We start from the raw sequence: 15027 nt of genomic DNA, 5'->3' as shown, positions 1-15027 counted from the left end.
CGGTATCCAGTCCTTGTGATTATCTGGCTGAGGGGGTTTAGCCTATGCAGAACAGCAGCGGGGACAGTGCATCACCTTGGTATATGCCACACTTGATGGCCACTTGTGTAAGCTGCCTTGAGTTGACTTCCAGTGTTGTCTTCCATAGTCCCATTGTTATATATATATATATATATAGCCGTCTTTACTTCCTCTCTAAACTAGGTCTTTCTTTAATCAATAAGGCCTTCTTCCTTGATTGTGGCTTTTGGGACATCTTGTAAAGCATTTTTAAACAATTCCCAATTATCATTCACATTTTTCTGATTAAATTCTTCTTCCCACCTGATTTGGCTCATAATTGTGAAATTGACCCTTTTAAAGTCCTCATAAGTAAATATATCACTGGTCTGAACTTTACTCTGGACATTAGAAATGTGATCAAGTCATGATCACTTGTACTTAGACTACCATTAATCTTTAGTTCTGTGATCAGTTCCTCTTTATCTGTCAAGATGAAGTCTAATATAGGTCCAATATAGTTTTGGACACAACTCTGTTTGGGTTAGGAAATCATCATCTATAATATTGGGAAATTCCAAGGATGTTTTAGCACTGGCACCATGAGACCTCCAGCATGTCACTCAAATTGAAGTACCCCATAATCACTCAGTTTTTTTTCCTATACACTAGAGAGAGGTGCATCAGGAGATGGTCATCCTGTTCCCTAGTGTGATTTGGTGAGCTGTAGCAGATACCAACTAACACTCTGTTTTGTGTGCTATCTGCTAAGGCATTGATTCATAAGCATTCAAGATCACTCTCTTCTGCACTAATCGGTGACTTGGAAACATTTTTGACAAAGTGTGCCACTCTCCTTTCTGTTGCCTACTTGATCCTTCCTAAACAGGTTATAACCATTGATTTTAATGCAAATAATCCCACCAAAATTCAGTAATACCAACTAAATCAAATTTGTGCCCATAAAGGAGCAATTCCTATCCCTCTTCTTTGTTAACCAGGTTCCTAGCATTGGTGTAGAGGCAATTATAGACTTTCTTCCCTTCCTATCCTTTGGTTCCTTGACTGATTTTATTCTCAGCATCTCAATTTTGTGCTAACTAGCACTCATTTTTCCTTTTCTTACCCTCCCTTTTTTCTGTTAGTTTAACCCCCTCAAGACTACTCTAGCTACTCTGTCCCCAAGAAGATTGGTTCGCCTTCTCCTGAGGTAGAGGCCATCTAAACTATACAGTCCCCTCCTCCTATAGAAAGTAGACCAATGTTCCACAAAACCAAAACCCTCCACCCTACACCACTTACCTAGCCAGCAGTTCACTTCCAGAATCTTCTGCCTTCTGTCTTCCTTTGCCCTTGGCACAGCCTTTCCAGGTTCTCTCACCTGAGAGAACCATCAACAGTTGTTCCCTCCCTTGTCTCTTTCACACTGGGAAAAAGGACCTCCCAGCAGGCCTGGCTTTCAGGTTTATAGTCTCCATGTCCCAGAGGAGCTATAAACTGCAGAAAGCCTTTTTTCTAAACTAAAATTTCCAAAGGACTGTGCTAGGCCTGTATCCTGACTTAAAGTGCCTGCAGGCCCTGTTACAAACTCATAAGACTGAGATTTTTCTATGGCAAATTAAAACATTATGGCCTAGATCCACCAAAGTAGACTACTAACTTCCACTGATCTCAAGGGAAATTAAAAGCCTAAATACCTTTGTGGATCTGGGCCTAAATCTTTTTTCCAACTCCACTGGCAATATTTACATCAGAGTATAGGACCAGAGATGATACCACCTACTCATTTAGACCCTGAACCTGTAATGAAGTCTGCCTGCACAGACATCTTGGCAGAACTGGAACCTCCCTGAGTAAGTGGTAACATCACTCTTATACTCTGATGCAGATTATGGCCAGCAGTGACTCAGTGGGGCTCCATGTGGGCTCACGGGCCAGCCCATGAAGAGTTCATAGTAGGATTGGGACCTTAACAACAGATTCAGCCACTTTCTCTAGTCACTTGTCCCTGTGCTCTTTAGATACTAATGAAGCCCTATATATTAGTTTCATTCAGTCATTAATTTGGAGATATCACTGATATATTAAGCAACAAAAATAAATAGATTTGAGAATACTCATTTTATATTAGTTCTTTTCAGATAATTTTATGATCTACTTTTCAAGTCATTCTCTAAGAGGACTTAATTTTTCAATACATTTCCCCTGTATCAATTAATTCACTGTGTTTCAGAGGTAAATACATCTAGGATATACTATATGTAGCAGCTTTCAAGACAAACAGGTAACTGCCAACCAGATGTACAGACACTAGAACAAGGGTTCTCATACTGGGGTCATGAACAGGTGTCAGGTGTCATAACCATGCTGCTCTTTCCATATTGCTAAATGGCAGAGGGATCCCAGACAGATAAGAAGGGTTTTCTGGGGGAAGGCAGTCAAGGGGTGGAAAAGGTTGAGAACCGCTGCACTGGATTATAGACTTTTCTTTGTTCATGTGAATGATCACTTTAGAGCAACTCTGGCAACTGTTCCACTTATGCACTGAATTTCCTGTCAGAATCAGAGTAAAATGAGGATTTCTGTTAATCTTTTCAGCTCTTGAGAATAATCTCTTCCAACAAATCTGTGAGAATGACTCCAGCTCATATATCACTAGAGTCTTCAGTTCATCTTCAACTCCTCACCCTGGATTTGAAACACCCAACGAACGTAATATTGATCAGTTTGGTAAAACTCAAACTCCAGAACTTTATGTCCCTCCTCCTACACAAGAAACTACCAATTTTGTAAGTAAAGTGTAATTATTACTAATCTTTAAAAAGAACTATGCCTGTATTTACATAAAAACATAATTTCTTACATTGTTTATTATGCTTGTAAGATGCAACATGATCAAATCATGAATTCTTTCAATAGACAGAAGCAAGATCTGGACAAAGGATATTTAAAGTGAGATCTGGAACTTAATTGCTAATTATTTGGTAAATAGCTGTTTTTTAAAGAAGTAGATGTTGGAGTTTTAGACTCAAATGGAGATCTGTAAACTTTTCACAGTATGGACACATCTTAAAGTGAGCTTTGTGGGTACCTCTCCTTTCATTCACAATTGTACAAATCACCACCCCTTTGTGAATGCAACTAGAACAATTTCTTACATGGAAAAGTACTATTAGGAAATATGTTAGAAAAGAAAATATATGTAGCAAAGTGCACATGTATGCTATGAATGTACAGAACAAGAAATTCACTCTGAAAGCAACATTTTAAAAGGGCTTCAATCTGGCCTCTACTTGTAACCCTGCAGGTGAGTATGCACCCAGTTTACATGCCTAATTATGCAATAGAAGACATTTTTATGTGGAAAATATGGTAATTGCCTGTGCAAACATGTTGTGAAGGCACAGTTTTGTGCAGTTAGAATGAAATCCCACATGTTGAAAATTAGATTCTGTAATGTCTGAGGAATAATTCCAGGACAAACATCTTAACACACTTAAAACCGCCTTCTCCAAACAAGGACACTCCACTGAGAAGTGGATTGCATCATGGAACAGCCCACCCAAATACCTCAAGAGAACCTGCTTCAGGACAGAAATAAACCCCACTTTGACCCACCCACTTAGTTTTCACCTACCACCCCATACTGGAACCATACAGGGTATCAAACAACCCATACTTGATGGGGACTCCATTCTGAAAAAGATCTTTCCTGAACCCCCACTTCAAGCCTTCAAACAACCTTCCAACCTGTCCAAGCTCATCATCAGAAGCAAGTTCCCCACAGATCAGGACACATCAATTCAAAGTGGTACCAGAGCCTGCCAGAGCAGCAGATGCAAAATCTGCAGACGTATCTCCACTGCTACAATGACCATCACTCCCCACAACACACCTTTCAAGATCTATGGGTCCTACACATGCCTATCACAACATGTGGTGGACCTCATCCAGTGCACTAAACACTTGATTTAAAGTTTATTACAATAATCTGTACCCATCAACCCTGTCTTTTTGCCCTGTGACTGCAGAGGTGTTAATGGGCTACTCTACCTTGAATGGTCCCTTACAATATGTGCCAACTACTTATGCTAAACAACCTGTTCTACCTTGCATTTTGCTGTAATGCTGGAATTACCTTTCCCAGGTCTGAAGAAGAGCTCTGTGTGGCTCAAAAGCTTGTCTCTCTCACCAACAGAGGTTGGTCCATTAGGCAATATTACCTTACCCACCTAGTCTCTATAATATCCTATAGAATATTTTCAGTTGATATCAGATCACTCAATTTTCAAGCATTGCTGGCTCTTCCTTTCTTTCTGCATCTATTATGGACATCCAAGAGTGGGTGCAGGGTTGTTTTTTGTAAAACTATTTTAACAGTTAAAATGTTACAAATTCTAGTGACATTTTCCATTCTAAGGAATATCTGTTCAAACCAACAATATGTTACCCAATAGCAGAAAAGTGTGGGGTTTTTTTGGGCTGTCAAGCAATTTAAAAAATTAATCGCGTGATTAATCGCACTGTTAAACAATAATAGAATACTATTTATTTTAAATATTTTGGATGTTTTCTAAATTTTTAAATATATTGATTTCAATTACAACAGAATACAAAGCGTACAGTTCTCACTCTGTTTATTTTTTATTACAAATAGTTGCACTGTAAAAAACAAAAGAAATAGTATTTTTCAATTCACTTAATACAAGTACTGTAGTGCAATCTCCTTGTCGTGAAAGTTGAATTTACAAATGTAGAATTATGTACAAAAATATAACTGCATTCAAAAATAAAACAAATGTAAAACTTCAGAGCCTACAAGTCCATTCAGTCCTATTTCTTGTTCAGCCAATTGCTCAGACAAACAAGTTTGTTTACATTTGCAGAAGAGAATGCTGCCCACTTCTTGTTCACAATGTCACCTGAAAGTGAGAACAGGTGTTCTCATGGCACTGTTGTAGCTGATGTTGCAAGATATTTACATGCCATATGCACTAAAGATTCATATGTCTCTTCATGCTTCAACCACCATTCTAGAGGACATGCGTCCATGCTGATGATCCTGGATCCTGCTCAATAACAATCCAAAGTGGTGCAGACTGATGCCTGTTCATTTGCATCATCTGAGTCAGATGCCACAGTGAAAGGTTAATTTTCTTTTTTGGTGGTTCGGGTTCTATAGTTTCTACATTGGAGTGTTGCTCTTTTAAGACTTCTGAAAGCTTGCTCTATACCTCATCCCTCTCAGATTTTGGAAGGCACCTCAGATTCTTAAACCTTGGGTCAAGAGCTGTAGCTATCTTTAGAAATCTGACATTGGTACCTTCTTTGTGTTTTGTCAAATCTGCAGTGAAAGTGTTCTTAAAATGAACATGTGCTGAGTGATCATCTGAGACTGCAAAACAAGAAATATATGGCAGAATACAGGTAAAACAGAGTGGGAGTCATACAATTCTCCCCCAAGGAGTTCAGTCACAAATTTAATTAACACATCATTTTTTTAACTAGTGTCATCTGCATGGAAGCATGTCCTCTGGAACAGTGGCCAAAACCTGAAGGAGCATACAAATGTTTAGCATATCTGGCACATAAATACCTTCAATGCCAGCTACAAAAGTCCTGTGTGAATGCTTGTTCTCACTCTATGATGAGATTTTAAATAAGAAGAGGGCAGCATTATCTCATGTAACTGTAAACAAACTTGTTTGTCTTAGCGATTGGTTAAATAAGAAGTAGGACTGAGTGGACTTGTAGGCGCTAAAGTTCTGCATTGTTTTGTTTTTGAGTGCAGATATGTAACAAAAAAATTGTAAGTTGCACTTGCACAATAAAAAGATTGTACTACAGTACTTGTATGAGGTGAATTGAAAAATATTGTTTCTTTTGTTTATCATTTTTACAGTGTAAATATTTATAATAAAAATAATAATATAAAGTGAGCGCTGTACACTTTGCACTCTGTGTTGTAATTGAAATCAATATATTTGAAAGTGTAAAAAAAATCCAAAATATTTAATAAATTTCAATTTGTATTCTATTGTTTAACAATGTGATTAAAACCACGATTAATCGCAATTAATTTTTTAAATCGTGATTACTTTTTTGAGTTAACTGCATGAGTTAACTGCATTTAATCGACAGCTTTAGTTTTTTTTTAAAAAGTTAATAATTTTTTTAAAACTGAACAACAGTTTTTAATGGTCTGGTCTCTTCACTCTGAGGCCCAGCTTTGTGCACTGGATCACAAACAATATGGGTTTGGAGCAGAGGCTGCTCTACCTATAGGCAATCTAGGCACTTGTCTAGGGCAGCAGATTTATGGGCAGTGGTCTAGAGTGGCAAATTTGGCCTGGCCACTCCTCTGTCATGAGCAAATCTGAGGGCTTGTCAACACTTAAAAGATTTCCCTGACGGGCCACAGGCCAAAGGTAGCCGATCCCCGATTTAGACGAATAGCGGAATAACATACATATGCTGTGTTTGCCTTTGTCTCTGGGCAAATCATGCCTCTAGTTACACCTAATGTTGCATGGGTGAAACTGAGAGCAGAATTTGGCCTTATGTAGGCAAAATAGTTGGAAGCACCATGTTGAGCTCATTAATGAATTGGCTGTTTATGGGATCACATACTACATGTGATTTATTGTTAATTATTTTTACTTCTAAATGACCAGGTGCTCATTAATGTGAATTTGGATGATCATATCAATAGCTAAATCTTTACAGCTCCTAACTCCCACCAAAATAAATGAAATTGAGCTGAAACACAAATACAAGTTTGCAGCCTGAAGAGGCTTCTTTGGACTGTGTCCGCATGCTTAAACGTTTCCCACTGTTACAGCTATTAAGTCACAATGAGCAGGATTTTTCCTGGACTGGCCCTGGATTCTGGTTGCTTGTAAACAGGGGGATGCAGAACACAGTGTCCAGTTAAAAAAGTGACAAATCAGCTCACTAGTATCCAATATTTATTTATTTATAAATATTATTTATTTAACATTAATCTGTACAGGACATGCTTTAAGTTGCTGTTTGAAATGTTGAAGTCTGTAATATTATTTCTTTTAAATGAGCATGTACATAGTTTCATAAATCAAAAGCAATGCATTATTTATAGATTTGGAGTTCCGATAATTCAGAGAATGCTCTCCATACTGTGATCTGTAATTCCATTGTTTCTAAACCTTGGAGTGATTTTTAAAATTTGGAGTTATGTTAATGATCTGCAGAGCTTTACAGGTTTTAGGAAGAGGGGTTATTTTGTCCAAAAAAATCTACATATTTCTATTTCCCTAATGAATAATTCACTATTAATTGTAGATTTCTTTTCAAATTCTGATATTTGATCATCTGTATTTACTTCTTAATATGATCTTGTTAACCATTCAAAATCCTGACTGTCAGCAGCAGAGAGATGAGACGATCTCATGTGACCATGAATGGAAGGAGAAATGTCCACAAGCCAATCTGTGTATTAAGATATGATCTGCACAATTTAAATGTTTATCGCTTTCTGCTCTAGCAGTCTCTTAGGGACTACTTTCTTACTTCCTAAAAGCATCTCTGAAGAGGCAGAATGCATGCATATCCCCCTGCAAATAATGCAGCAAATAGGGTACCATCCATCTCATTGCCTAGATTCAGGATCTAAAATGTCACATAATTCCTCGGACTACATACTAGAAATTATGAAGCATTTCACAGATTCATTTTGCCCTTTGGCCCCTCATATCCCTGACTTTATTTACTTTGCCAATAAAAAGGTTCCTGCGGCATTGATTAACTAGAATTAGGTTTGACACAGCCTGTGACTGAATTAAGTGGAAAGCACTATATTGCCTTCTCAGTCCATCAGCACCCAAGAAGTTCTAAAAACATTTAGTAAAAATAGCAACAGAGAGATGTGGAGGTTCACAATTCATTAGAGAGGCATGAACTTGCCGACCAGTACAGATAAATAGCGCATGAGAAAATACTATTAGCCTCATATATCATCTCAATTTTTCTCTTGGTATGCAAGTCTAAGTAGAATTTTACCATTAATGTAAATCTTTGAATCCTTTTGCAGCTGAGCCTTCCAGAGACTGACAGAGAGACAGAGCTGTTGTCTTCCTCACTGGATTATACTGCTAGCACACCTTTTCAACGGAACATTCCTGATAGTCACAGACAACCAGTGACCTCTTCTCTTGATGGCAGACCTGATGACTTGGAAACTACAGCTCCTAGTCCAGATATTCCTCTGCCACTCGGTATAATCACAGATGTAGAATTGCCTTCAACAGTTTTGCAGCCTCAAGTAACAGCAACTAGAAAAGGTAAGGAGCAAATGTTGCTGCTAGAATTTGGAAAGAACAAAGATCTTGTTCTTGTCTTGTTACTGTTAGTTTTTGTTTTACAGTAGGTGTTAGTTTGGGTTTTTTTTAAGAACTTCATTCTTTTCCTCCAAAATGCTGACTACTTTTCACAACACTTTGAATACAAGCTATTTTAAATTTGTTATGGTGGCAAATGCAGAGAGTATAAGGAGGCAGAATGGATTAAGTGAACAAGTCGTTTTCATGCTTGGGGACTTGAGTTCAAATCATTTAGCCTAGAAAGAGAAAAAATTTAATAGCTCGATACACAACTGAGAACAATTAGCAAACTCTGCTCAAGCGAGCCTTGGGCCTGGAGATGTAGCAGATATTTCTAGTCAAGGACGAATGGCATTCACAATATTTCAGGAGACTTGCCTCCACTATTTTTTAGTCTAGGCGGCGTTAACAAACCTTAATATTTGCTAGACACTAAATTCACCAGATTATATCAGGTACAAAATAAAGCATCTATAAATTGGGAGTTAAATATATGCAAACCACTAATTATTTTTATCTTATTGGTTATTATTGCTTGGCAATGACATTTTCTAGAATAAGAACCCAATCCTGGCACCTCAACACTGATTTAGGTTCTAAAATAGGGATTTAAGCACCCAAATTTGAAAACTGAGCCACTAGTCCATATATCTTTCAATCCATTCACATACCTTCCACTGATGTCAATGAGAATTTGATTGAGGACTGTATATGAACCCAAGAGATCAAGTGGGTGGAACAGGAGATGGGTTTTATTTACTGAAGAAAGTTCTTTTATAAAGTTCAATTTAACACAATAATGAAGAAAAACCCCAGCTAACTTAACTTGTGTTTTCAGATCCTAGATGCTTGGAGCCTATGAAACCAGGAGACTGTCGAGATTATCTGGTGAAGTGGTATTATGACAAGGATGCCAATTCTTGTGCCCGATTTTGGTATGGAGGTTGTAATGGCACCAGAAATAGGTTTGATACAGGAAAAGAATGTCAGGATGCCTGTATTCATGGATGAACAAGTAAGTCACATCTATGCAGGAGGCTGTCCTCACAAATCCATAATCATCTTTTAAATTGAAAAGATAAGAAAATTAATTGTGCAGCATATTGAACGCAGGGACCAGAGGTATTCAATTCTTCAAGTGGTCTCCCAAGTATAACTGTCTAAAGGGATGCAAAACCTGATTTATAGAAGTACTACACTAATTATGTTTTTGTTGCCATATGGAATATTTCCCAGATACTGTTTAACATGTGCCTCCCCAGACAAAGAGATATAATTCCTAGCCCTTAGGTAGCATTTTTCATCCATAAATCTTAAAGCACTTTACAACAGGTCAGTAAGCATTATCATCACCATTTGACTGATGGGAAATGGAGGCTCAGTGATGTTACATAATTTACTTGGGGGCACAAGTGGGAATATTGGACTGCCTATAGTAGGATGACCAGACAGCAAATGTGAAAAATCGGGATGGGGGTGGGGGGTAATAGGAGCCTATATAAGAAAGAGACACAAAAATCAGGACTGTCCCTATAAAATTGGAACACCTGGTTATCCTAGCCTATAGTCTGAAACTTCCAAAGAAAAAATATTGTATTGTCTCATAGCTATAGCTCTTTCTATAGTAGCTACCTCTATATAGATTCATGTTTTAGATATCTCCTTTATGACCAACACATTTTTTAAAAAATTAAGGTTTTGCTGTAAGTGGCAAAAGTGTTTACAGTTAAACAACCAGAGCTGTGGGTACATAATATTAATTAGGTGATATAGAATCTAACCCAGCAACATCTGAACCATTATCTCTGGTATCAGAATCAACTTCCTTATTTTTGCTTGTGAGTCTAGGAAGGTTTCTACTCATCTAAATCACAGAAAATATATTGCATTTGATCTTTTGTTTAAAAAGGTGACTTTAAACTGCAGCAATTGCATTCCTCAAAGCTCTATAATAATCAGATTAACTTTTATTTCCTTCTAGAAACTATCAGTTGGGATTGGTGAAGCTGAATGTTTCTGGCATGTGTACAGGAATGAACACTGGAGAAGAATCCAGAATGGTATGCCCATATGAACACTACTAGTGTACCTTTAAGTGCTTGTCACAATATGACATTCACAATTACTAGAATGTAGATACACTCATGTATAGCATATATTATCTAGATCATCACAGTTATGATGTATACAAAGGAATCTCTCTTTTCCCTCCAACTTTGCTGTTTTAATATAGTACTGTATATGACACACACCATTCCAATTTTAGGATTAAGATGTCAAACATTTTGATACTCAGCAATTAACAATAAAGGCTTCAATCTATTTGAAAAATAAAATGTGCAACAGTTTTAAACAGAAATTAGTGGTGCCTGAAATTGTTTATCTTGTTACAGCACTTAAAGCAGGAAATGAAAATTTGCCATGTATGAGTATCCCTTGGGGATTTAAATATCATGGATATAACTGAATTAGTGTTTTCTTCTGTTGAAGTAGGTTTGAATTGAACACTAGAATAATTTTGTCATTAGAAAGGTAAGCCCTGTCAATTCCTTTTATTAAATAGTTATGGTAAAAGCTATGAGAGTCTTCAACTTTTAGGCTATTCAACATATTTTGATTTCTCAGGGCCCTGTAAAATAGAATGAAACAAAAAGCCATATACACTACAGTTAAATAAAATCAATTATGTTTCAATTAAAAGGGAAAAGCACTGAAAAATGTACGGAAATCTTTATTTCTATTATACTACGTTTTCCTTTCAGACCCAACCCTACTGAAGGCACTGTATAAACTAAAACTGAAGAGCTTCTGATTAAATTAGTATAAAGTAGTCTTGCATTGTTATTTGTTTGGAAATACAGTACTTACGCCTGCATAGGTGCTCATGCCAATCTTTTACATTATGATCATTATGATTAGATGGAAGATAAAATAGCTGCTTACACAGTTTTAAGTTCCTCTTACTTAACTCTTAAGGACATCACTGAAAGAAATGCTGGAGTATGTGATTTTTCCAAAGGACTAGTGATTTTGTGTGCCAAACCTGAGACACCTAAAACAAGGCATAATTTTCAGAGAAAGGGTGCTCATCCATTTTGGAAAACGCGTCCCTGGTAACGTGTTTCAAGTTGGATATCCAAACGGAGGCAGCCCAAATCACTAGTCACTTCTCAAAATATTGCCTATATGTATAGAACTAATAATAGCTAATGATGACTTCATCCTGAAAAATGAGGGATTTAGTGTCTGGTTAGAATAAAAGTCAAAAATGAGGAGAGTACCAGGGAAACATTGAGCTTCACGGTGTTGCTTGCTTAAATACCAGGGGTTCAAAGATTTAGAACAAAATCAAGCTGTTAAAAGCTCAAATACTATATTCTTTCACAATAAAAAAAAAAAAGGTAAATCCTCTTCACTTATTTCAAAATATACTGAAATTTATTAACAAGGCCACCGAAAATCTGCTGTTCTTTTGGCCATAGCAACAGATGCACTGCAAATGATATGGAAAAACACTTGTGGGACCTAAGATTTTACTGGCTCACCACAGGATACGTGACCACACTTAGCAGGGCACAATTACACATTCATTCTAATAATTCAAGACAGAACTCTTTATTTTACATGTAATCTCCTCAAGTACCACCAGATGGGGCAAATATAAATTTTTTTTTACAAAGTCTCTCATAGCAAGAATATAGACAAAGGACAAGAAATTCTCTCTACTGGACAGGAATTCTACAGAGCAGGGCAAAGATTAGCAATTCAGATACAGATCAGGTGGAAGAGACACTGAGGACGCTTCAGTCACTGCCACAATGTTATGCACATGGAACCCAGCCTGTCCAGATATCGCTTTAGAGATTTGTGTGAAAACAAAGCAATGCTCACACAAGCTCTATTTTAACCAAACAGCCTTTTATTTTACATTCTGAAAAAACACCAAGTGGGCAGCATCTTGTCTGCTTCACATGAAACAAGCTCTCCCAGGTTCTTTCACATATGTTATGGATGTTATTAAAAATAAGTTATATTTTGGTAATTTCAAGTCGACTGGTGTTACTACTCTGATGAACCGTTGAACTGTTCACCAATGAACTGTTACTACTCTGATGTATTAAAAATGTATCTGTGATGTTTTAAAATCCTGATTCCCATTAAACTGGAACCTAAATGCTAATATATTGCCTACATTATATAATGTGGATAATACTTCATACATTGTTATATGTTATATATAATATGTCCACATTTCTATTTCATAATGGAGTATATTTCAGACTGGAAGAGACCTCTGGCAAAGTATAATTGGAGAAATAGAAATAAATATTTTCTGCTAATGAGGAAGACGCTTACCGTCCCCTTCCAAGTAAGTCTTTGTAGAAATACTGAAAAAAAAAGTCAAGTACTTCTTACAATTTAGTTTTAAAAAATGATTGTCAATTAGCCAACAATTTGAGCAAATCTATTATAACATTAACATTTTTGTCAGAAAACAGATGGATACTAGGTCTACAGTGAATCATATACATACGTATTCTATCTTGTTGCCAAATACAGAACACTACTATTTATCATTTGTATCTTACACTATGTTCTACTTTTTGCAGTACAGGCAATCAGATACCATTTTACTGCTGTTGATACATATTCTAACTTTTAAGTATCATCATTCAGAAAAATTCCAGAATGATAAATATCAACTAGGGTGTTTTACTGCCAGATAAAATATACAAATACACACTAAACTGGTTTTATTGTCACATACCTTAAGATAGATTGCTTTTTCTAATTTCTGTGTAATACTTTTTTGCTTATAAAAGTCATGGACAAATAACACTGACTAGATCCAAGCACAAGGTGGCCAGGTGACATTCTGTCTTTCCCACTTTCTACTAATGAAACTTATTCTTAACCACAACATCTCAAACTGCTCTTGGACAGAGACTTTAAATCATGCAGGTTTAGGAGGTGGACCAATGTCATTTCATGACATGAAGCAGAATTTGAATTGGTGTGTTTTACACTTCCAAACACATTCTAAAAGTACAAGTAAAACCTGATTTTCCAAACTCTGACTATTTGAATCTCCATGTGTCTGCAATTCATGTTGTCTAATGTAGTGGGGTATACAAATCCCTTACAGGGCAACAAGGGGTTAAGGAGCTGCTCTGGACTCAGCCAGCCCTGCCCCCGCATACCTCCAAGAGAAAGACAGACTGGAGCGGAAGTTAAAAGGAAGCAGAACAGCTCACTTGTGGGCAAGCCAGGGAAGAGAAAGGACCCTTACTTTGCAGATCCTGAGGAAAGGGCTGAGGGAAGCCAGGATCTCTCGCAGGAACAACTGCCTGAAGGGCCCTTCATGAGGGAAGGGAGGATCTGCTTCCTTGTACCTGGAAAGGGAGGCATTTCCCCTTTTTGCACACTAACTCATTTCCCTTGTGTTAATTCCTCTTGTTTTGTTTATGGCTAGCCCAGAAGGGGAGACTTGGAACTGAGCTGGCCAAAGGGCCAAGTCACAGGAGGAGGCATCCACTTCCCTCAGAACAGCCATGCTATGCCTGGTCATGAGGAGGTGCCAAGCAGTGACCTCCTTCACAGCCTCCTGTGATAGACTGTGAACTATGGAAAATAGCAGGATGGCCCAGGGAAAACAGGCTTAGGGCGCTTCTGAGTGCTAGATTTCTGGGCGCCCTCACAGGGACCTGGGCCAGACCCTGGTGGAGTGGTAGGGCCTGGCCTCCCTACCTCCTCTCCCTAACTCCCTGATCACTACGTGATACTCCTTATGAGTGCCAACCATCACAGACCTGGAACAGAAACCAACCAAATACATTTCATAGGAGCCACTAAAAAAAGAATTTGAACAACTAGCGAAAGACTTAAAAAGTTACAGCAAAAAAAGTTTTAGGTACCTCAGAAACAGGAAGCCTGCTAAACAACTAGTGGGACCACTGGATGATCGAGATGCTAAAGGAGCACTCAAGGAAGACAAGGCTGTTGTGGAGAAACTAAATGAATTATTTGCATCGATCTTCACGGCTGAGAATGTGAGGGAGATTCCCAAACCTGAGCCATTCTTTTTAGGTGACAAATCTGAGGAACTGTCCCAGATTGAGGTGTTATTACAGCAGGTTGTGGAACAAATAGATAAATTAAAAAGCAATAAGTCACCAGGACCAGATGATATTCACACAAGAGTTGAAGGAACTCAAATGTGAAATTGCAGAACTAATAACTGTGGCATGTAACCTATCATTTAAATCAGCTTCTGTACCAGGTGACTGGAGGACAGCTAATGTGATGCCAATTTTTAAAAACAGTTCCAGAGGCGATCCCAGCAATTACAGGCTGGGAAGCCTAATTTCAGTACCAGGCAAACTGGTTGAAACTATAGTAAAGAATAGAATTATCAGATACCTAGATGAACATGATTTGTTGGGGAAGAGTCAACATAGTTTTTGTAAAGGGAAATCATGCCTCAATATATTAGAATTCTTTGAGGGGTTCAACAAGCATGTGCACAATGGGGATCCAGTGGATCTAGTGTACTTAGATTTTCAGAAAGCCTTTGACAAGGTCCTTCACCAAAGGCTCTTAAGCAAAGTAAGCTGCCATGGTGGAATAAAGGGGAAGGTCAGGGCCGTTGCAAGGATGTTTCGCGCCCTAG

General features: G+C 37.7%; 1 protein-coding gene across 2 annotated transcripts in view; it reads left to right on the top strand.

Annotated features, from left to right (window-relative positions):
- COL28A1 (collagen type XXVIII alpha 1 chain) overlaps window positions 1–12239 on the top strand; it is a 133891-nt gene extending 121652 nt beyond the window's left edge. For both annotated transcript variants that reach the window (XM_075062362.1, XM_075062361.1), the window contains exons 33-36: window positions 2599–2789; window positions 8069–8318; window positions 9196–9372; window positions 10339–12239. In XM_075062362.1, the coding sequence (XP_074918463.1) occupies window positions 2599–2789; window positions 8069–8318; window positions 9196–9368 (614 nt within the window). In that variant the 3' untranslated portion in view covers window positions 9369–9372; window positions 10339–12239. The remainder of the gene's footprint in view (window positions 1–2598; window positions 2790–8068; window positions 8319–9195; window positions 9373–10338) is intronic.
- Window positions 12240–15027: the final 2788 nt, after the last annotated feature.

Source organism: Chelonoidis abingdonii, chromosome 2, assembly GCF_003597395.2.
Source record: "Chelonoidis abingdonii isolate Lonesome George chromosome 2, CheloAbing_2.0, whole genome shotgun sequence".
NCBI lineage: Eukaryota > Metazoa > Chordata > Testudines > Testudinidae > Chelonoidis > Chelonoidis abingdonii.
This window is presented reverse-complemented; position numbering and strand designations above follow the sequence as displayed.